Source organism: Camelus bactrianus, chromosome 15 (assembly GCF_048773025.1).
Source record: "Camelus bactrianus isolate YW-2024 breed Bactrian camel chromosome 15, ASM4877302v1, whole genome shotgun sequence".
NCBI lineage: Eukaryota > Metazoa > Chordata > Mammalia > Artiodactyla > Camelidae > Camelus > Camelus bactrianus.
This window is the reverse complement of record NC_133553.1, coordinates 65,665,754-65,687,099: the sequence shown is the minus strand read 5'-3', so window position 1 is coordinate 65,687,099 and position 21,346 is coordinate 65,665,754. Positions and strand designations below refer to the sequence as shown.

The 21,346-nt window shown below is 47.3% G+C and overlaps 1 protein-coding gene across 3 annotated transcripts in view; it reads left to right on the top strand.

Moving 5' to 3' along the window:
* EXOC6B (exocyst complex component 6B) overlaps positions 1 to 20,017 on the top strand; it is a 570,349-nt gene extending 550,332 nt beyond the window's left edge. For all 3 annotated transcript variants that reach the window (XM_074341308.1, XM_045523158.2, XM_010963690.3), the window contains 2 exons: positions 12,345 to 12,457; positions 16,548 to 20,017. In XM_074341308.1, coding sequence (XP_074197409.1) covers positions 12,345 to 12,457; positions 16,548 to 16,674 — 240 coding nt within the window. In that variant the 3' untranslated portion in view covers positions 16,675 to 20,017. The remainder of the gene's footprint in view (positions 1 to 12,344; positions 12,458 to 16,547) is intronic.
* Positions 20,018 to 21,346: the final 1,329 nt, after the last annotated feature.

Below are 21,346 nucleotides of genomic sequence, written 5' to 3'. Positions count from 1 at the left end.
TGTGTTTATAAGACTAAAAATAGACTTACCATATGACCCAGCAATCCCACTCCTGGGCATATATCCAGAGGGAACCCTAATTCAAAAAGACACCTGCACCCCAATGTTCATAGCAGCACTGTGTACAATAGCCAAGACATGGAAACGACCTAAATGTCCATCGACAGATGACTGGATAAAGAAGTTGTGGTGTATTTATATAATGGAATACTACTCAGCCATAAAAATGATAAAATAATGCCATTTGCAGCAACATGGATGTCCCTAGAGAATGTCATTCTAAGTGAAGTAAGCCAGAACGAGAAAGACAAATACCATATGATATCACACATATATGGAATCTAAAAAAAAAAATGAACTTATATATAAAACAAAAACAGACTCACAGACATAGAGTATAGACTTGTGGCTGCAAGTGGGGAGCGAGGTAGGAAGGGACAGACTGGGAGTTTGAGATTTGCAGATGCTGACCAGTATATATAAAATAGGTAAACAAGTTTATACTGTACAGCACAGGGAACTATATCCAATATCTTGTAGTAGCTCATGGTGAAAAAAATATGAAAATGAATATGTGTATATTCGTGTATGACTGAAGAATTGTGCTATACACCGGAAATCGATGCAACATTGTAAACTGACTATAACTCAATTAAAAAGAAAACGTTATGTTTATCTTAATTCTAGTTAGCGTGGGCTTAATGGCCTCAGCTCTCCTGTGTGTGCTCCTTTCTTTATTCCTCTGCATCTTCTTTCCCAAGGAGAGTTGGAGATGCTTTCAGTTATCCCATTAAAAGTCTTGACATGGTCTCACCAGCCGAGTTTTCTCTGTGACCCTTGCTATGGTATCAAATTCAGGGGGATTTAAGTTGGCCCATGAAGTGACCTGATGTTTTTACGTCATTTCAGATATGTGTGGTGGTAAAGATGGACTCATACTCCTTTCTCACTTACCCTCCTAGGATGCCGCCTACTCCCTGGACACACGCAAGCACTGTGGAAATCCACTGTCAGCCAGAAACACAATTGTACACATTCCCACACAATTGTACGCATTCCCGTCATTGAATGAGTTGATAAATCCAGTGGAGTATGTTTAAGTATACTTATACAGTGGAGAAAGCTACTTAGTAGTCAAAATCGATAAAGGTGTTAAAAAAAAAATAAAATGAAGTAAAATGGTCTGGAAATAAATGTTCATATAAAAGAGAAAAAAAATTGATGAGCTAGGTTGACACGGATCAACATGGACAGATCTTGAAAACACAATATTGAATGAAAAAAGCAAGTTGTGCAATGTTGTGTATAATATATCTGTAAACTAAAACACAAAACATTACCATAGTTTGTTTCTCCATTAAAAGCATAAAAACACGTAGGGGAGACGTAACAAAATCATGATAGTGGTTTTCCCCCGAGAAGGCAAAAGGGAGGGACATTTCACATTTACTTATAATGTCTTAGTTTTTTAAAACAAGAGGAGGATCTAAAGTAAAATAGACAGATCACTATTTTTGTTTGTTCACTAGGAATAAGATGGACTTTTTTAAAATTTACTTTTTAATTAAAAAAAAAAGAAGAGCCTCTCTTCCCTTCTCGTTCACCTGTCTAGGCATCTGACGTGCATTCTGTTCACAGAGATTTGGGTTCTTTGCCAGCTTGTTAAATTGTACCACGTGGTGGAAGGAAAAGTGGACTAGAAGTCAAGAGCTGGTGTTTTAACCCCAGCCCCATCCATGGTGGCTTTTCCTGCAATCGTGGGTCTTCCTGGACCTCAGTCCAGGAAAGGAAAGATGAAGGAAAAGCTGCTGTCCTCTGCGACCCCTCGCAGTCTGCTGGTTTAGCAGGCTCATTCCTGCTGAGTGATGGGAACGCCTCTCCCTGTCCCATAGCCGTTTCCTTCCTGATAAGGCATTCTCTAGGGCTAGGCTCTTAGAGCTGGAAGGGCATTAATGTCATTGGTCTTCAGGAAAGGTGAGTTTTAGAGGAATCCTACTTAGTATTAGGACTAGTGACAGATCCAGGGCGACAGTGCTGGTCTGGTCGTCTGCCTTCTTTCTGGGGAGTCTGAAAACCCTTTGGAAACCAAAGGAATACATTTACAGCTGGCAGAGGAAAGCAAGATGACTGAAAACGTATGTTTGCTAACCAAAAGGTAGATAATATAGATCAAACCAAAGAAGTTTGGGGTCCCAAGTGTTTTTAGAATGCCAGGCAGCATAAAAAGTGAAAATTGTTCCTCCCTCAGAAGGAAGATGCTGAGAAGTAACTTTGTGACAGTTTTGGACAGAAGGACAATTTTAGAAGGAGATTCTGATAGAAAAGGAAGGCTATTCATGGGGATTGCAGGCGGGTTGGAATTGGAGATGGAGAAGATTTCTAATTTCTAAGATTTCCCTGATTCTCTGAGCCTTAACTGACTTTGGTCACATTAAAACCTGCTTCAGGCCCCTAGCCAGCCTGCCCGTCTTACCTATAAAACTCACAGCGAGCAAAGACAAAGGAAAAAGCAGGACATGTCTGTTTACCTGCTCCGTAGCTCAACCAAAGGCAGGTTGGGAGAACGCAGAGACATATTGATTCATCTGCTGTTGTTTGGAATAAGAACAGTTATAGGAAGCACCTGCTTGGTTCCGTCATCTCTGTTACTCGCCTGGTCCCTGGAGGATACTGATTTTGGAAACTCTGCCTTGGAATCAGTCTAGCTTTCCCTGTCCCTCCAACGCTCAGCCGACCTTCGGTTACTCTTTCAGACCTGATGCACACAGGGACCATCCTTTCCTCTGTCGCCCTGTTACTGCCATCATAGTCTAGATCCTCATTACCTCCGAGTTGTCTGCATGAAAATTTTTTCAAGTCCATTTATGTTACTAATAAATTGCTATGGAGATGTTACCACTCAACGTGGGTTATAAATTTTTTTTTTAATCCTTAGACTGGTAGTCAGTCCTCTTCATTGTCTAACTCATCTACTGCCTCTTCCATCTTCCCACCCCTCTTCCTTTATATGCCACCTCTGCTCAGCCAAATTGTGTACCAGTTGGCCCTTGAGAGAGTCCACAAGGGAAAAGAAGGGAAAACCCAGTCTTGGGGACAGACTATCCTGGGTCCAAGCCGTGACTCTGTCACTTACTGAGTATGTTCCTTTCCATCCATTATTTTTATCTTTCTGAGAGCGCCTGCATTTCTTCATCTGGAAAATGGAGATACTTACCTCCTAGGCTGTTGATTTGCTTGGAAAGGAAATGAAATAGATGAGTACGTTGACTGGCCCAGTATCTGTCACGTGGTAGATGTTCAAAAAATGTTCGATTTCTTCTTGAACACGACTCCGCTACTCCTCTTCCTGCACCTTGGCTTCCATGAGTCTCTGTTTGAAATTCCCTACATCGTCTCCTCTGTTTGATCGAAATTGTGCCCATCCTTTTGAAAGACTGGAACTTGGGGGAGGGTATAGCTCAAGTGGTAAAACCCGTGCTTAGCATGCAGAAGGTCCTGCGTTCAATCCCCAGCACCTCCATTAAAAATAATAATAATAATTAAATAAATAAACCTAATTACCCCCCAAAAAAAGTTTAAAAAAAAAAAAAAGAAAGAAAGATTGGGACTTGAAATCTTTGAAGCCTCTCCCATCTTTCCTCGCTCTTATTGCATCCCGCCATCACGGCCCGGGTCCTTCATGTGGCTCTCACGGGCAAGAGCCATGCTCTCACCAGGACTTTTTATCAAAGGTGTTTAATTCTAAAATGGCCTTGAGGTGACTCATTACAATGCTTCATAAAATATAATTAGGAAAATAGAACTGAAAAGAAGGAAAGAAATTTAAGGAGAAGGGAACCAGCATACACCCACAGCCGTGCGGCTGAGTCTGTGCCCTTCCTAGGAACTAGCATTTCCTTAACACAGTCTTTGGGAGGCAGAACCCTTTTGAGGTTTGGAGTTTATAGAGCAGAAACAAACACACAGAAAGGATCCCTTGGTGGTTGAGAACCATTTATCATCTAATACCTCTTTAACTGGTCCACTGATGAGCTGCAAAATTTGGCAGTGGAATCTGAATTATAATTTTGCTCAGTTTCTAGTCCCTCACACACAGAACAAAATAGATTTGAAATTGTATCTGACTGAGCTAAAGGTCTTCAGAAGCTAGCTATTCAGTGCTGTGCCTTTTAAACAGACCCAAGCATATTTCCCAGGCCATTGAGATTCTAGCTTGTTCTAAACTTATCCAGATTATAAGGATTTCCCCTTCTTTACTCTCCTTTTGATGGTAGACATTTTTTCCTATGCCTACCATAAAGTTCCTGGACTCTAATTTGTTAATGACTCATATAAAACAAGAAGTGATTTTCTACAACCAATGTTTCTAATGTATCCATTTACAAAAGAGAACCCAAAGCATTTTCATTATGAATTTGTGTCTAAGTAAAGTTCATTGTTCACAATCGTGGATACAAATTGTACGTTAAATAGCCTTTTGGTCATTTCAAATTTGGAGGACCACTTTATCAAAGCTAATTAGCCATCAGCATTCGTGCTTTACCGTGTGGATGGTAAAGAACTCGCACGTGACGAGGAGGCTGTGAGCGCTGCCTTCTAGACGTTTGCTTATCCTCTCATTGTGAATATTACCGTCAATTCACAGTGTCTTTGCCAAGGTATTTTGAAACCGCTTACTCATTTTGGCCAGAGAGGGAGGGTAAGTTAGTGAAAAACTCAGCAAGATAGTCCCTAGCCTGCTGACCGTACAGCCTGAGACAAACCACAACATGCAGAACAAAAATGAGCCCTGGCCCGTGGCTCCCACCTCCTTCTCCGCCACATCTGCGGCAGCGACTCCATCCAAAACCCACACCTGCCCGCCCTCTTCTTGAACGTGTATATACGGTGTGGTTATTACCACCCAGTGTGACAAGAGGTTTTCCTTCTGTCCCCTGCAGCAGGACAGATGCTGTCATCAGTGAGAAATGGCCTTACTGGGCAGTCTCTGACACAAAGGAATGCTTGTGTTTGTGTTTTTGTTTTTTGTTTTTGTTTTTGTTTTATTTAATTTGAGAGTCTTCCCTGGCACCAACTGATGACAATGGGAGAGCCTTAAGCCTCTCTATCTTTATTTTTCTCTTTACCAGGGTAGTCTCAGAGGTGAAAAGTTTAGATAGCAAACCTATAAACCCACATTTATGAGGCAAATAAATATTTCTCAGAGTGACGTTCCCTTTCAGGGGAAGCTGCTGATGTGCGATTGGTCTCTGATAAAGAGCTGAGTGGAGCTTCCATCCACCTGGCAGCTGGGGCTGGAGGGAAAGCGGGGAACTGCACACCCTTACTTACTGCTTACCCCACCCTGCCCTCCCGCAACCAGGGAGGAAAAGAGGAGGAGGTCAGAGCTTTTAGGGAGGCCCCAGTGCCAGGCTACTGAGTAGCCAGTGTTGTAAACCTCAGGTACAAGCCAGATCCCTTTAACCTAAAGAGAGCCAGAGAAACTTGGAACCTCTTCCCACCCCAGTTTCATGGCCTGGGGAAAATCCAGAGGCCTCTTTCAAATGTCTGTGAATCCCTTGAGACCTCCAGTCTTCTTGTTTTCTGGGCTCCCATTTCCACAGTGTCATTTTGCAGCTTTCTAGGTGTGAAACTCAGCTTTTTTGAGTTCACAGAGGGAAAAAAAATCACTCACCCAAGCAATTAAGGGCAGAGTAGATTTATCTAAAGACAACAATTGAGGACATGGATTTTTAGGGAAGTTTTTTTTTTTTAATTGAATCACAGTCAGTTTACAACATGTCGATTTCTGATGTACAGCATAGTTCAGTCATACATATACCTACATGCATTTGTTTTCTTATTCTTTTTCATGATAGCTTACTACAAGATATTGAATATAGTTCTCTGTGCTGTACAGTAGGACCTTTTTGTTTATCTATTTTATATATAGTATTTAGTATCTGAAAATCTCAAACTCCCAATTTATCCTTTCCCCCCGGTAACCATAAGTTTATTTTCTATGTCTGTGAGTCTCTGTTTTATATATAAGTTCATTTGTTTTTTTATAGATTCCATATATAAGTGATATCATATGGTATTTTTCTTTCTCTTTCTGGCTTACCTCCCTTAGAATGATAATTTCCAAGTCCATCCACGTTGCTGCAAATGGCATTATTTTATTCTTTTTATGGCTGAGTAGTATTCCATTGTATAAATATACCACAACTTCTTTATCCAGTCATCTGTCAATGAACATTTAGGTTGCTTCCATGTCTTGGCTATTGTAAATAGTGCTGCTGTGAACACTGGGGTGCATGTGTCTCTTTGAATTAAGGATCCCTCTGGATATATGCCCAGGTGTGGGACTGTTGGATCATATGGTAAATCAGTTTTTAGTCTTTTGAGGAATCTCCATACTGTTTTCCATAACGGCTACACCAAATTACATTCCCACCAACAATGTAGGAATCCTACAAAGCAAGATATTTCCCCTGAACATATTTCTCTGTCCTAAAGAAGTTTTTGCCTCCTTATTGTAATCAGAAGGGTCTCCCTGAAGCCATTGTCCTTCCTTCTTTTCTTTACTCTAGTAGCTACTAGACATTTTACATCTGAGAGAATTTCAGACGACACTGCCCTCCCTGGCCTGGCTCTAGAGGCAGATTTTTTTCTGTAAAGGAGTAAATAGTGAATATTTTAGGTTTTTCAGGCTGTAAAGGTCTCTGTCACAGCTACTTAACTCGGCTGTTATAGCATATAAACAGTCACAGACAATATGTTACCCAATGAGCATGGCTGTGTTCCAGTAAAACTTTATTTACAAAAGCATGCGTTGGCTGTAATTTTCCCATCCCATTATCTAGAAGAAAGCAGACAGCAGCCTTGATGAAAACAAGCAGAGAAGTCTCCAGGCTAAAATTCAGTCTGCTTAGCTTATTAACATATAAGGCCATTTATCACTTGCCGCATTTGTTCACAGTATTCCTAAGGCTGTCCCCACCTGCCTGGCTGGGGCTTAGACACCCTCCTTCTGAACTTTCTTTGCATCCTGTTAGATTACCTTTCAGAGTGCTCACGTCACTCTGGATTTGTTATTTCCTGGACTGAGTTCCTCAAGACAAGAGATGTCTTCTTCATCCTTTCGTGTGCCTAGAAGAGTACCTGATACCTTGTTGGGACTCAGTTCATGTTGGTTAAAATAATTCCTGCTTTCTCGCTCCTAGGTTTGCCTAGATTTCTGTGTCCTGGGGATATGTGGGAGGCAAACAGATGGTCTTTTTTGAATGAGTGGTCCAGCACCAGAGACAAGGAGTTGGCGGAGATGTTGGGCAATAAACGCAAATGAGTCATTAGTCAATTCTGTGCTTTTTGGTGGACTTTTCCACAGTTGTTCTCTTGATCTGCCCTCAGCTATTGATAGGAGCTGTTATGTTTCCATATCTGAATGAGAAGGACAGACTTGGTGGCTTCTCTGGGGTCACACTGTCAGTCAGGGGACCCCCAATCTGAGGGTCTATGCTAATCTGCCTCATAAAGGCACCAGTGCACAGTGATTATGAAAAACAACTTTATAATGATGTGATTGGTTTCATCCCGTCAAAGGCTGGGAGTGGACCAAAAGAAAAAAAAAAACCTCCAAATTTAGTGTTCTGTATGTTCACTATTTTCTTGAGTAAGTAGACTGCACTTTCTATGACAGCCCTGTTCTGAAGAGGTCGCGTATTTAGAATTTTGTCAGTTTGATTACATGTTAAGTGTTTCAGGGGAGCATGTTACTTGAAGTCTTTCTGTAGTCTAACCTGTTCAACATGAAGAATTCTTCCAGAATGTATACAAAGTGGGAATTCAGATAATCAAGTTTACTTCAAGGACGTAACCATCTGGGGAGCACAGTTCTCTCCAGGACTCCGTGTGCCTGTTCAGAGAAAACATGTGGGGGAAAGAGGGCTGGCTGTTGTCGACGTGTCTTTGGATGCCTTCCCCTGGAATCTTGGAAGCCAGTATCGAGGGCTGGGCTCACCTGCCACAGCTGTGCGGTCTCCTGTTTGATGTTTCCTTCTTCCTTCTAGTGTTGGTCCAAAGGACCCTCCCTAGCTTTGGTCTATTGGGAAAGTTTGTTGTGAGAAACACAAATTATAAGACTGTCCCACCACCTAGCCAGTATTGTCCTTATTAAATGTCAGTTCACCTATCTGAATTCCATTTGACATGTCTTTACTGACGACCTGCTGGCAATTTCATGCCATGCCGGTCCATGCGGTGAGAAAACGTGGTCCCCGTCCTGGGGAAGCTCCCAGTCTACCTGGCAGATGGGGCTCATAGCACAGGAATTAGCAGTGAAGGCGAGAATATATAAAACAGTTCTCACCGAGAGCAGGCACGATGTGAATTGGTTTGGTAACAAACTCTAGTCTTGATCTCTGATAACGTTCCCACTGAAAGAAACCAGGCTCCTCAGAGAACTGGCTGGTTTCAGAGCTGGGCATGGTAGCTACAAGGTGAGCCTGAAACATCTTATTATGCCAGAAAGTAAGGAAGTGCTGAAAAAAATTATGGAGGCATGTCACAAGGACACAGGCTCTGGCCTGAAGGGTCTCCCACTTGCCAAATCCGGGACAATTTGAGCACCGAAGTAATTAGGTATAGTAATGAATATAAACCATTGAAAAAAAGGAAACCCATGAATCCATACCAATAATAAGTAGATAAACTAACGAGGGAGAAGGAGAGAGCACTTGTTTATGATAGAATGCTGCGTGATAAATGTGGAGGGAAGGATGCGATTGGATTGTCATCGGTTTGAAACTTGACTTAGTAAAGACTAAACCAAGGAAGAATCCTCAATAGATGTGAAATCTCAGGGGAAATTTTAATTAGGAGCAGTATATTTGCATGGTCTTAAATTGTCTCTTCAGTTGCTTACTAGTTGCAAAAGAAAATATTAATACCTTATAATACCTATAATATTACAATGGAGAAATCAGACAGCATCTTGACTGGGTGATAAAACTTAATAGCACCAATGAGAGACAAAGGAACATTGTGTATAGAGGGTACACCCCCAGCTGTGGTGCCCTGAGGAGGACACAGCATCACAGGGAGTATTCTGGCCAGAAATGCGTGTCTTATGTCTTTGAGACAGCATTAGAAAAACCAAAACTGAGGGGTTGGGGGGAGAAAGGGGGGCAGGGAACTTTTGAAGGGTTGACATTCTTCAAAAATGTCAATGTCATATAAGAAAGAGACAGGCTGTGGACATAGTCCAGATTAAAGGAGGCTCAGCAGATAACTGAATGTAATACCTAATCCTAAACAAAACACACACACACAAAAGGCTACATAGGACATGACTGGGTCACTTTATCAAATTAGAATATGGATAATATCAATATTAAATTTATTAAAGTTAAAAACCATACTGTGATTATGTACGAGAATAGCCCAAATTCCTAGGGACGCTGAACTACTTGGGGATAAAGGGTCATGATATTTATATACTTCATGCTCAAGACACTCCGAAAACAAATACTGTGCACGCAAAGGGAGAGGGAGCGTAAGTGATGGAGTGTGGGGGGTAAAGTGTTGACAATGGATGGGTCCGGGAGGGGAGGGTGTATGGTGTTCCTTATACTACGCCAATTCTTAGAACTTCCTGATAAATCGAAATTATTTCCAAATGAAAAAATTTAAAAATAAAAAGAATGTGATTGTTAGTGATGACTGAATGTTCTTCCTCCTTGGGAGAGACCTCACTGAGATCTAGCAAGGACCTGGTATGCAGAGAGCTGGGCTGAGAGGGCCTCGTTCACCTTTGAAAGTCATAGTCTGGAAATCAAAGTGCTGTATTGATACACAGGCCTGCCAGTTTTCTCTTTCTCTTATTCTGACACTGCTCTGAGGCATCCCATAGGACTACACCCCAACACAGTCAACTTAGCTAAGTCCCACTCAGACACTGGTCTATGTCCATCTGACTCAGAGGCCATCAGACCTGGGTACAGGCCACAGGAAAGGACTGTGGAAAAGCCACACAGAGAGACCCAGAGTGTGATCTATGGCTCATACTAGTTGAGCTTAATAGAGTTGTGTCGCTTCCATGCCCACAGTGGGGTAAATTAGGCAGCTTGTCATCCCAGAGCTCCCAGGCTCAGTAGTGGCATTGAGAGACTTTGGCAAAAATTTAAAAGTAAAAAAAAAAAACCCTTAGAGCTAAGTTACGAACTGCCCTCCACACCCCATTGGTGATTTACCCAGGTTTCATCAGCCAGAAAGACATGGTTGTTCTTTGTAATAAATCAGGAAGTACTGATACCATTCATTCCATCACTGAAATTAGGAATTCGTTACTAAGGAAGGTCATTTTGCTAAATGCACGTGTATGTCCACCTCTGAAAAGCAGTGCCTAAAATTGTTTTAAGAAATAGGTTTTCAAATGTTTCCAGTTAAACTTACTTGTTATTTTTTCGCGTTCCTTTTGTTAGCATGCAAACAGTAAAAGGCTCCCCGAAGGTTGTTAAGTTTTCTGAGAAAAAAAAATTAATTAGGAAAATGCTCTCTTTTTTCATAGTTTTCTCGGGATTTGGGGGAAAAGCATAATCAGATTTGTAGAAGAACTTTAGACCCAGGGACGCTCCAAATGTCTATCGTGCTCCCTTAGGAGGAAGTCTTAAGTGGTCTTTAGATACTATAGGATAGAAATACCAATATTAGAATGGGAAGTCAGGGGAGATTCCCTTCTAAAGGAGAGCTCCGAGAGGCCCTGGGGCAGCAAAAGGAGATGGTGGAAACGCTTTTACTTGCCAGCTAAAACAGACACGACCTAGAAGAGGCCTGAGAGGACCCTTCGGGGCCCTGCTAACCCAGGCCGACTAGCGTGTCTGTCTCTCTCCCTCCCTCCTCTCATCTTTAGCATCCCTCCCTTGGCTGATGGGGTAGGGGCTTTTCTCAGTTTTAGGTTTGGGACTTCAGCCAGTTCCCATCCTGCCTGAGGCAGCTCCTAACAACTGTTCTAAGCGAGAGGATGGGAGAGGTGGCTTGGCCAAGCAGGGCGAGGCCCACACTGCCTGTTTGTCCGGCTGCGCAGTGATGATGGACAGGGGAGGAAGGTATGCCTAAGCACCCAGGCCCTGGCATTGGATTTGACTCGAGGCCTCCCTGCCTTTGTTCCACACAGAGAGACAGCCATTTACTTTTCATCAACGGTTATCTCTGGAAAGGGAGAAGAAGAGAAATGTCTTTGAGTCCAAAAGCACTTGAATGTATCTCATTGCTAGAAAGAATGCCAAGAAGTCCCTTCTTCTTTGCAGGGTTTTGAGTCTGGGACCATCCCCTCTGGAAGTTTATAGAAGGAAACTAACAGCTTCCCTTTCATCATCCCCTACCTTGGAAAGGCACTGGTTTGGGCTTGGGTATTTTTGGTTTATTAGCTTTATTTAGTTAATAATTTTTTAATATTTGCCAGAATGATACCTGAGCTAAAACTAGCTGGGAAGGAAAGCTTTTGACAAAGTGTATTTCGTTTTTCTAAGCCCAGATCTCCCCCAAGGTTTCAGAACTCAGTTCACGCATCCAGAGCTCCCGTCATCTTCTTGTAAATGCACATCTAGTTCTCGGCACTCCCCCTTAATACTCATGACCCCAGTTTCATACTTTGCATCCTCAGTAAGGGACTAAGCCTGCCTCCCCTGACTGTCCTGACCTATCATGGCCCTGGTTTCCGTCTGTTCAGCCACTGTCCACATAGGTGTGACATAGGCCCATGTAAACACTCCATGGCCCATTTATGCCTTGGTTCGGTGTTTCTGTGTGGTCTGTATGCCCTGTTTGTTTATAGGCATGTACATATGTCTGTATTAACTGAGTAACTTGGGCAGAGTCAATGCAGCAAGTCACAAAACTGGCACTTGAACCAGACCTTCTAGCCTGAACGCTCATACGATCACATGTATGACATTGGACTCCATCCACCTGTATTTGTTCGTTGTTGAATTCTGAACTCCTAGAATGGTGATTGGCTCCTGGAAGCCGTTTGAGAAGTATGTCTTAAGTGAATGAGTGATTATTATGCGAGTCTTGCATTTTGATTCCGTCCAATGTAAGTGTCTTTACACTCACATTGCCTCTGCCAGCACGGACTCACAGCAGCATCACGGCGCTTCTAGCTGAGATGACTCCGCCTTCTAATAATTACTTGTCTGTTTCCTTAGTTGCGTTAGTCTGTAGCCATTCTTTCTTACGACAGTTTTACTTTTATTGTTAAAATCTACTGCAGCTGGTGATAAGGAATGATGGGGGTTTCTGAGATCCTGGTTTGTCATGTCTGTCTGATTAATCCCTGGGGCCGGGGTTTGGATCTTTTACAGCTGTTGGATCTCTTCATCCAGTGGGATTGGTCCACCTACCTTGCTGACTATGGTCAGCCCAACTGCAAGTACCTGCGGGTAAACCCAGTGACAGCTCTGACCCTGCTGGAGAAGTAAGTACCCCGTCTGGTCGGTGGTCTGCGTTGAGAGGTGGGGAAAGGGGCTTGGGGTGGGGGGAGGTTTGGAGGATAATTTTCTCTTTACCAATAGCCTGAAAAGACAGGAAAGAGGCCCCATCCTTGAAGTTGCCATAGGTGCTCAGTGTCCATCGTTGGATTTGGCAGGCCTGACTTCCTCTTGTAGCCTCTTAATTCTTGAGCCCCAACAAGCAAGGGCAAGTATGAGTCAGCTGGGCTCTGACATCACCTTGGAGCGTCACTAGAGACAACAAGAAGAGAAAGGAAGAGGCCTTAATTTGGGGCTCAGGCCAGCCTGGCGAACAGAGCGAGCCTGGCCCCAGCCATCCGGGGTATGGATGATGGATAGAGACCAGCCCCACAGAACAGGTGGCTTCTCTGGTTTGTAGCAGAGAAGCTCCCAAAATTGCTGAAACCTTCACCTGCCCCCTCGCCCCTTGCCGCCAGGTTGAGCTTTATCGTGCTGACCATGCCCAGAAAGCTGTGTTGGAGGTGCCTAGTTCTTGCCCTAGGCAGCCACTAGCCAGTTAAAGGTCGCTGCCGCAGAGCCGTAGCCTCTCCAAAGCAGAGGTGCGCTAGCTGGCTCCAGAACACCTCACTAACCAGTGAGTCACTCAGATGCTGACATCTGCTCTGGCTTTTGCTAACCAAGTTGAGAACTGGCTGCTCAGAGCACCAAGACCCATGTAATAAAGGGAAGCTTTTTCTTGTTATCAAACCAGAGAACCCTGACTTCTTCGAAGCTTCTTAGAAGAGTACCCTGCATCTAGACAGTGTAGTAAGTCTCCATAATATGGCCAGTCAGGCAGGTCCCAAACCATCGGAAGGCAAGGGTCGGAGTCTAAGGAGGCCAGAGTGGAGCCTTAAGCTGAAGGAGAGGCTAAGGCGTACTTTCCCACTGGGCAGCGTGATGAGGGAGAGAAGGGAGGAGGCGGAGAGCGGGCGAGAGCAGGACGCAGAGGTACGTGTCTGGAGCCAGGAAACTAAGAGCCCACAGTGAAGCTTTCCCCAGACCAAGACAGAGACTGATGTTTCCATTTTAACTTTGTTTCCCATGGTTCTCTCCCAATGACCACCTTCCCTAGGATATCTAGAGAGTAAGTATATTATTCACTCGGGCCTTTTCCATCACTTTGAGGCAAGTCCTTCTGGTTTCCTCATTGACACTAATGACTCCACTAAAATCCCTGCCCTGTGAGTTGTCCCCACCCTGACATACTAATCTACTAAACCAGCCTGGTGCCAGCTGGCTGGCTGCCTCCCCTCTCCTTGGTCCTTAGAGTGACCCTTGGCTTACCAGTTCCTGTGGGGCTGGGAGTGGTGACAGGGATATTCCCCCAGCGGTGCCAGGTGAAGGGTGGCTCCCACCCAGCTTCCTGGCACACTCAAAACTCTTGCGAGTCCGGGACCTGAAACGCGGCCCTGAAAGAAGGGAGCTCCTCAGAAGTCTCCCCTCCCTCCCCGTGGTGAGGCCATGGCTTTAACATCTGGGACCGTGTCTCCATGGAGGACTCTTTATCAGAGGCCAGGCCGCACCCCAGGGTTCTCTGTCCCCGCTGAAGTGGCTTTGGACTTGGTGCTCAGATGTCACGTTCACTACGTGTCCAAATGGCCTCTAGTTGCCTCTCTCAGCAGGTCTGCACTCCTCTGTTCCTCAGAAACTCTAGATCCGAGAAATACTAAGGATCAACCATAGGCCAGAACAATCAGCCTCCCTGTGGCACCCTGGAGGCCCAGCCAGGAGTAAAGCCGCGTGCTCAGCCCTCACCATCGGCAGGGGCTAAGAGCTTCCTTCCAAATACAGAAGGGCCAGAGGCCACCCAGATCACTAAAATCCGTATTTCCCAGCCTCATAGGAATCAGTCCCTTTACCTGACCCGTTCCTGCCTTCCCCTCAGCCAACTGTACCACCAGAGTTTAAACTCTCTCCTTTTCAACCTGGCACTACTTAGGGTGAGACACGGAAAGACCCGAAGACCTGGTGAGGACATCCAAGAAAGAGAAGAGGCCCCCGTGTCACTGAGGGGTGCCTATAGACAAAGTAGACCAGGATCCTGGGCTCACGGATGCGACAAGGGTGGGGAGGGTTCTCCTTTGGTTTGAGACAAACCAGCGTGCCACCATCAGCCCTTGGGGTACTTGAGTTATCATTCGAGTCGTCCCAACTCCAGGCCTTGGTGGCTAAAACATCCTAGCCTCTGGGGCCCAAAGACTGTCCTCTTTCCCTCTTTCTCCTACTTTGTTTCTGGAGCTCCCTAGGGGAGCAGAAGGCCAGCTCTGGCCGCCTGTCTCTGGGCTGCTTTAAGGAGTCATGAAACTAATGGTCACCTAGGATGTTAAATGAAAGTGTCCTGTAAAGTTAGGAAGTATTTTTCTTCCTTTCTTTTTTCGTTTTGAGTTTTGTGTTGGTTTTATTTAGATTGATCGTATATTCAGCAAAGGCAAAGGAGTTGTTCTCTGGGATAAAAAAATCCAAACCAAGGCAGTTCCACAAGCATAGCTGTGCGATCTGTGTGCAAGGGACCGAATGCGGTCATCGCCACCGCCCTGAGGATCCTTGTGCTTTCTTTTCAACCTAACCCCCTGAACTTCTGTGGTCTCTCCTTCTTCCTCCCTTCCAAGCGCAGGCCTCCACGTGTGGGTGGTGGTACCTTGTATGCAGTGTTCTGAGTTTGCTGGATGAATAGTCCCAGCCTGAAGGCCCTAAGAGCTTAGATGGGCGAGAGAGGTCTCAGTTCGTCTGTGGCTGTCACTGATAAAGCTCTGGTCCTCATCAGAACCTCCTTACCATCTGGCTATCAATGCCCTGGTAGGATCTCTGGCCTTTCGATCCACTGGGCTCTAATCTGTCCCTCTGCACAGGACCACCCCACAGGAAAAAAAAAAAGGGCCAGGTTGACCAGAGGCTCCTGGGAGGTCTGCCTGGGAGCAGTTTATTCCCCAGTCCCCAGTGCCTGGTTCCTTCCCTCCCCTCCCCTCCCCTAGCTCCATGCCGGCCAGGGGGCTGAGAGGTCAGCGAGCTGGCCCAGCTTTGGGGAGACGGTGGTGAAAAGCCACCGAGCCCCACCCCAGGGAGAGATGGATCTGGGCAGTGCTCTTCATTCTCTAACATTAGCGCTCTCTGCGGGCTGGAGGGCCAGTGTGCAGGGGCTGGGGCCAGAGTCAGCATCACCAACAGATGTCAGGGGCCAGGGGCCCCTTTCAAGGGATAACAGATTCCTGGGTTCTGTCACAGTTGCTTGGGCAGACTTGGGGGTTTCTCTGACAGCTGCAGCCTGGCCCCATCTTTCTCCCTCCACGCTTCCCAGTTAGGTCTCCCCTTCTGGCAGAATCAGTGGCCAGAACTGCCGATGGTTTGTGCTCTAGGGAGCTGCCCTCTCGGGAGCTTCAGCATGAGCCAGTTAGAAAGCTGTCCAAAGGTCAGGGGCTGAGGATGTCGGCGGCCGATGGGGCTTCTCTTGCCTCGAGTCCTGGTTTATCGAGTGAGAAGGTGGCCCAGCCTTTGGGCACCTGCTTTCCTCAACCCCGTGCCCTCTTAGCCACCTCACCACCTCTGGGCCCTTCCTCTGAGACAAAGGAAAAGAGATCAGTCCAGCCCTTAGCTTTGTCAGGGGTAGGACAGACTAGCCAGCTAGAGTGAGGTTTAGAAAGACACGTGGCTTTCAGTTACTTGCCTTCTTTTGGAATTGCTAATTAAGAGCATTGTCCTGCTTTACTTTCAAATACCGGCTCTGAGGTCGCAAAGGATTTAGGTTCATGAGGTGAGAAGACCTTAGACATTCTCTAAGACCCTATTGAGCCTCGGGGCTGTAGCAGGTCCCAGATGCCTACAGCCGGGGCTCCCCCAGGGCCAGAAGGGAACGAAGCAGGTTGGTGGGTGTGGAAGATAAGGGGTTGGCCATAGCTGGCACTGGACTGGTTACCAAAGGTGACTGCCGCTGGCAGGCCAGGGCAGGGCAGCTTCCTGACTGTGGGCCTGACGGTGGAAACACTCTGGTGGTTAAGACACACTGTCCACCATTGTCGCCTCAAACCCTGTGCCCTCTTTCCTTCCTTCTCTGTTTAGGATGAAGGACACTAGCCGCAAGAACAACATGTTTGCACAGTTTCGGAAAAATGAGCGAGACAAGCAGAAACTGATTGACACTGTGGCCAAGCAGCTCCGGGGACTTGTCAGCAGCCACCACTCATGAAGGCTGGCCTCGGGCCACCGAGGCTGCCCGCTGCAGCCCCGTAGCCCGGGACGCAGCAGCGCCGGCCGGCCCTGCCTTTGTGCATTCTTCTTCAAAGAGAGCAGATGTATTTTTTTAATAACCTGTGTACAGTATGCGCCTAACCTTTCCCTGTAGTGAAAAAGGCACAAGAGGAAGCGAGTACATGAGACGTGGCGAGGCTGGGGCTCGGGGGAAGTCATACTCCGCTCTCCGTGTTCTGGGGAATCACCTGTCTTCCGTGGCTCTGGGCTTAGGTCTGGGGCTCAGGAACTACACCAACAGAATGGGGACTCGGCACCGAGAGGTCAGCTGAGTAGGGCCGGAGGGTGATAAAGTCCATCCTGCTCCCTCCTAGGCGCCCCGTTCGCTGCCTAGGTGAGTGAGGCTGGTTCTCGCCGGCACAAGGAAAGGGCCTGGAGGACACTACTGTTTAATATATGAGAGACCAGCCCACGGCTCTGGAGTTCAGGGCTTCATCTCCTCTGTCCACTGACTTTCACTGGCTGGTGTACAAGCCTGGCTTGTGGCAAGATGATGGCTTCACCGCAGTCCCCCCAAGGATGGCATTTTCTTTAGCCTTGATCTAACACGGTGCTTTTACTGCTCATTTTTCAGGGGCAAGGTAGGGTGGCGTATGCAGTGGTGATAACTGGACTCCATGACTGTGTGTGCGTTGTCCCCTCACCAGGAGGGGTTCTACGGGATCTTGAAAGCCAGTGTGAGTGGGATCGGAGCCTCAGCCCCTCCCCCGTTCCTCTCATTTCCTTCTTTCAGGGTCAGGGCACTTGGTTCAGAGCATAGGTCAACAGTTATTTCTGTAGGCAGAAAGTCTCCAACTTGGCCTCCTCCTGCGGGGTCACTGGGATAGTCAGATTCCAGAAACCTGAAAATGGCCCTTACTTTACCCTTAGGTAAAACCTGAAGATTGCTTGGGATTGTCCCTTTGTGGGTTTTTGGATTTTTTTTTTTTTAAATGGAGGTGCTGAGGATTGGAACATCGTGCATGCTAAGCGTGCCCTCTACCACTGAGCTGTACCCTCCCTGCCTTTATGTTTTAAAATCAGCTTTCTGGGCACCATCTTTAAAGGAAATGTCACCAGCTCTGTACTGTGGGGACAGCCATAGCTGGACTGGATACCCCTAGGGATGGAGCCATTGTCACGATGAGGTAGAGAGGGCCAGCCATGGCTAGTGGTTGTGACCTCTGGTCCAGCTGTCCCTAAGTCACGCCCGGGGTCAGAAGCGCTTCTTGCTTAAGCCCCAGGCTTCCATCCCCATAGCTGTCTTCTGGCTCCGCCTGAGAAAGCTTGCCTGTAATCCTGTCCCTCAAGCTCTGGAGTTTGCAAAGGGAGCCTGGACCGGCTCGCGTGGAGGCTGTGTCCGCTGTCCCAGGTGAGCTCCTGAGACTTAACACAGGTGCTCTGCTGTAGGGTCAGTCGGAGGAACCTGCCCTTTGAGACACTTCAGGAAGATGCTAGTAAGGCTCCTGGTAAGAGTCTAACTGCGCATCACCAAGCGATGACAAGTGGGCCACACGGGCACTTCCAGCTGGGGTGAGTGGGAGGAATGGCTCATCAGACAGAATTCCCCACTACCTCCGCCAGCTGCTGAGTTGCTTCTGGGGAGGGCAGTGCTTCCTTTTTCACAAACCCCTCCCCCACCAAGTTGTATCACAACTTGAAAACTGTGGGGAAGAAAAGATGGACTTGGGGACATCCCCAAAGCTGGAGAGACCAGGCTGCACGCGGGCTCCACAGCAGCCCTCGGAGCCGCATCCGGGGACGGGGCTCGGAGTTGACTGCTGCCACCCAGACTTTTAGTAGCCGAGGGAAGACAGGGGCCGTGGGAACGAGACTGAAATGCCATCTTTCAAGCTTGACCTTATTGGGAAGGGGTGACACTGGTCACACCAGTCCCAAGCACCCTCCTTCACCCGAGCCCAGTTTACAAGATCTCTTCAGCTTTTAGCACTGAGACTTTGAAAAGAAATGGAGAGAACCTTAAGCAGGTCACAGCTGTTTTCAAGTGTTGTCGCTGCTGGTCTGGCCTCAAACCTGTCCCCCTGGAAAAGCCCAGCGGCTGAGGAGAAAGAGATCAGGATGGAGGGACGGGGGTTAGTCTGCGCCTCGCACGCAGAAGTCCTTCCACGGAAAACGCTTCTTCAAGCTGAAGACTCCGAGGGTGGCGCCTTCGTTGGATCCCTTCTTCCCTCCCAGTCTGCCCTCCGTCTTCCCTAGCAAAACCAGCACTCAGCTCCTGAGCTGTCTGTCGGTGGAGACACACTCTCGGTGAGCTGGTAAACAGAGGGGCCAGCCGTGTCCAAGCCGTTTGAACTGATGACGTAGGATTCTTCAGTTCTGCCAACAGGCCTCTGGCTGGGCCAGCCCTCGGGAGGACTGGTGCAAACCAGCGGTGCCCATGGCCCTCAGGCTTCTAAGATCTGATCTCAGATGCCCAGAGACTTAGAAGTTCCCCGAGGCCTCAGTAAGAGGGCGAGAATGTGGGTAGCTGGCCTTCTAGTTGGTAAGAACCCTTGGTCAAGTTCTTGGCAAAACCAGGTCTGTATTCCTGAAGGGACAGTCGGGCTTGGCACCCTAGTGGCTTTCAGTAGTAGGTTAGGTAACTGGCATAGCTTGAACTTACTTCGGAGCAAAATCTCTTTGAGTCAACTGGGAATGAAGCTTTGATGGTGGAGGAGAACAGGACCTGGAAACGAACCAGCAGAGAGTCCCCCCTTGGCAAAGGGAATGTGTAGCTTCCAGGGAGCATTTCCCAGTATTTTCATCACATTGCAGGCCTTAACCGTCTCCCAGGCCTCCAAGCCAGGCCCGCTGCCCTGCACACTTGCTCAGTGAGGGGCCTTTATCCCCAAGATCGGCACTGGCCATGACTTTCCCCGTGAGGCCTCTCAGCGCGCTCCTCGGGGCCTGCTGCAAAAGTCCCCTTTCCCGGAGCCGCCCTCCTCCCAGGACGCAACACCTGCCTGCTTCCGCGGCCTATTTTTTTTTTTTAATTCTTTTTTTTTTTTTTTTTTTTTTTTTGGCCTGAGTTTGCAATTACTTTTCACTCATGTGTTGGAAACGGCCTTTTCATTTTGCACAAATAGTCACACATTTATGGGGGACATTTAGGAAAGTCTGTTTTTAACTCGAAAGGGAATTTTTTTTTTTCTTTAAAACTCACTAGTGAAGCTTCTGATCCTGTGGGGCCTCTTGGTTAGTAGAAAACCTCCTGTGTGGAAAGAGCATGTTCATTCCTCCTGTACGTGTTCCCCGTTTAACCGCTATTAAAGAAGACAGCCTATGTACCTGTTCAAAAGCCACAGTGTTGTCTCCTGGTTTTTCGTTCTTCTGCCCCTTTGGGCACAGCGTGGCCACGCTGGTGATCCCTCTGGTAGACACTGCAGGCCCTCAGCTGGACAGAGGACAGAGGACCAGAGCAGGACTGGTGGGGAGGAGGAAGCCTTGGAAACCTTCCAGGCTTCTGGGTTAGATTTTCCTGGCTGTACCGTTAACATTAGCATCCTCATCACTGGGAGGAATCATTCTTGAAGCGCCTGATCGCTGTGGAGAGCTGGGCTAGGCAGCTTGCAGCTCGAGGCTCAGTGCGTTTTGAACACTGGCCCTGCCGTGGCCGAGCTCCTGGTTAAGGCTGGAGCCGTGAGGGATTATCCAGAAGAAAGCCAGGCTGGGGCAAGGAGGGAAATGAGCCAGTCTTCAACTCAGGCGTCATGGCCTGGGGTAGGAACGGCTCTGGTCACGGAGGACAGCACAGAGAAGTCAGGATGTTAACTAGCCGGGCTTGCAGGGAATTCAATCCAAACTTTGTGACGCTGTGGAAATAATTTCAGGTGCAGATATTTCTCATTAGAGCAAAAAGTTGGCCCAAGCCCGGCGTGGGCTGGGAGGAGGGTGAGGAACCCGGGAGGCATATCCGAAACCATGGTGAGTAAGGTCCGAAATGTCTGTGTGACAACTCCCAGCCTCTTGTCCCCTCGGCTGGCAGGGAAGCCATGGGAAGAGGCTGGAAAGACTTTTTTTCAGTAACAAGTCTGACGATTTGCTGCCTGAGACCCGGGCTTCAGTTTTTGCTGTGCCACTTATCAGGGTGACATTGAACAATTAACTCCCTCAATCTCCTGATCCTCATCAGGGAAAGCAGGAGATGATGCCTCATTGGCAGGGCTGGTGCGGGGTGTAGATGGGCCGTGGACGGTCCCGGTGCTTAGCTGGTCCCCTGCCACGGCCCAGGAGCCAGTTAAGGCTTTCCTGCCCGCCCTCCAGTTCCACAACATACCTTGTGGCTGAGCATTGAGCAGAAGTGTCCAGGGCTTCTCTGCCCCCTGGCTGCCCCTCCGCAAGCCCATCACTAGTCCTGAGGCCCCTTGATCACCTATAGAGACACAGAGGTACCAGCCCTTCAGATCAGACAGCCAGCTGCCTGGCTCAGAGTAGAGCTGGTCCCCTCAACACCATCTGGAAGATTCTCTGCCAAAACTTTGACCTCCTAGAATTCAGGTGTTCTTGACCAGAGGTCCGTGAGCCCTTGGAGTGTGTGTGTGTGTGTGTGTGTGTACGTGTGCACAGGCTTGCATCCGCTCACTTTTCTGGCTAGAAGGTACGTGGCTTCCAGTGATGCCTAAGAAAGATTC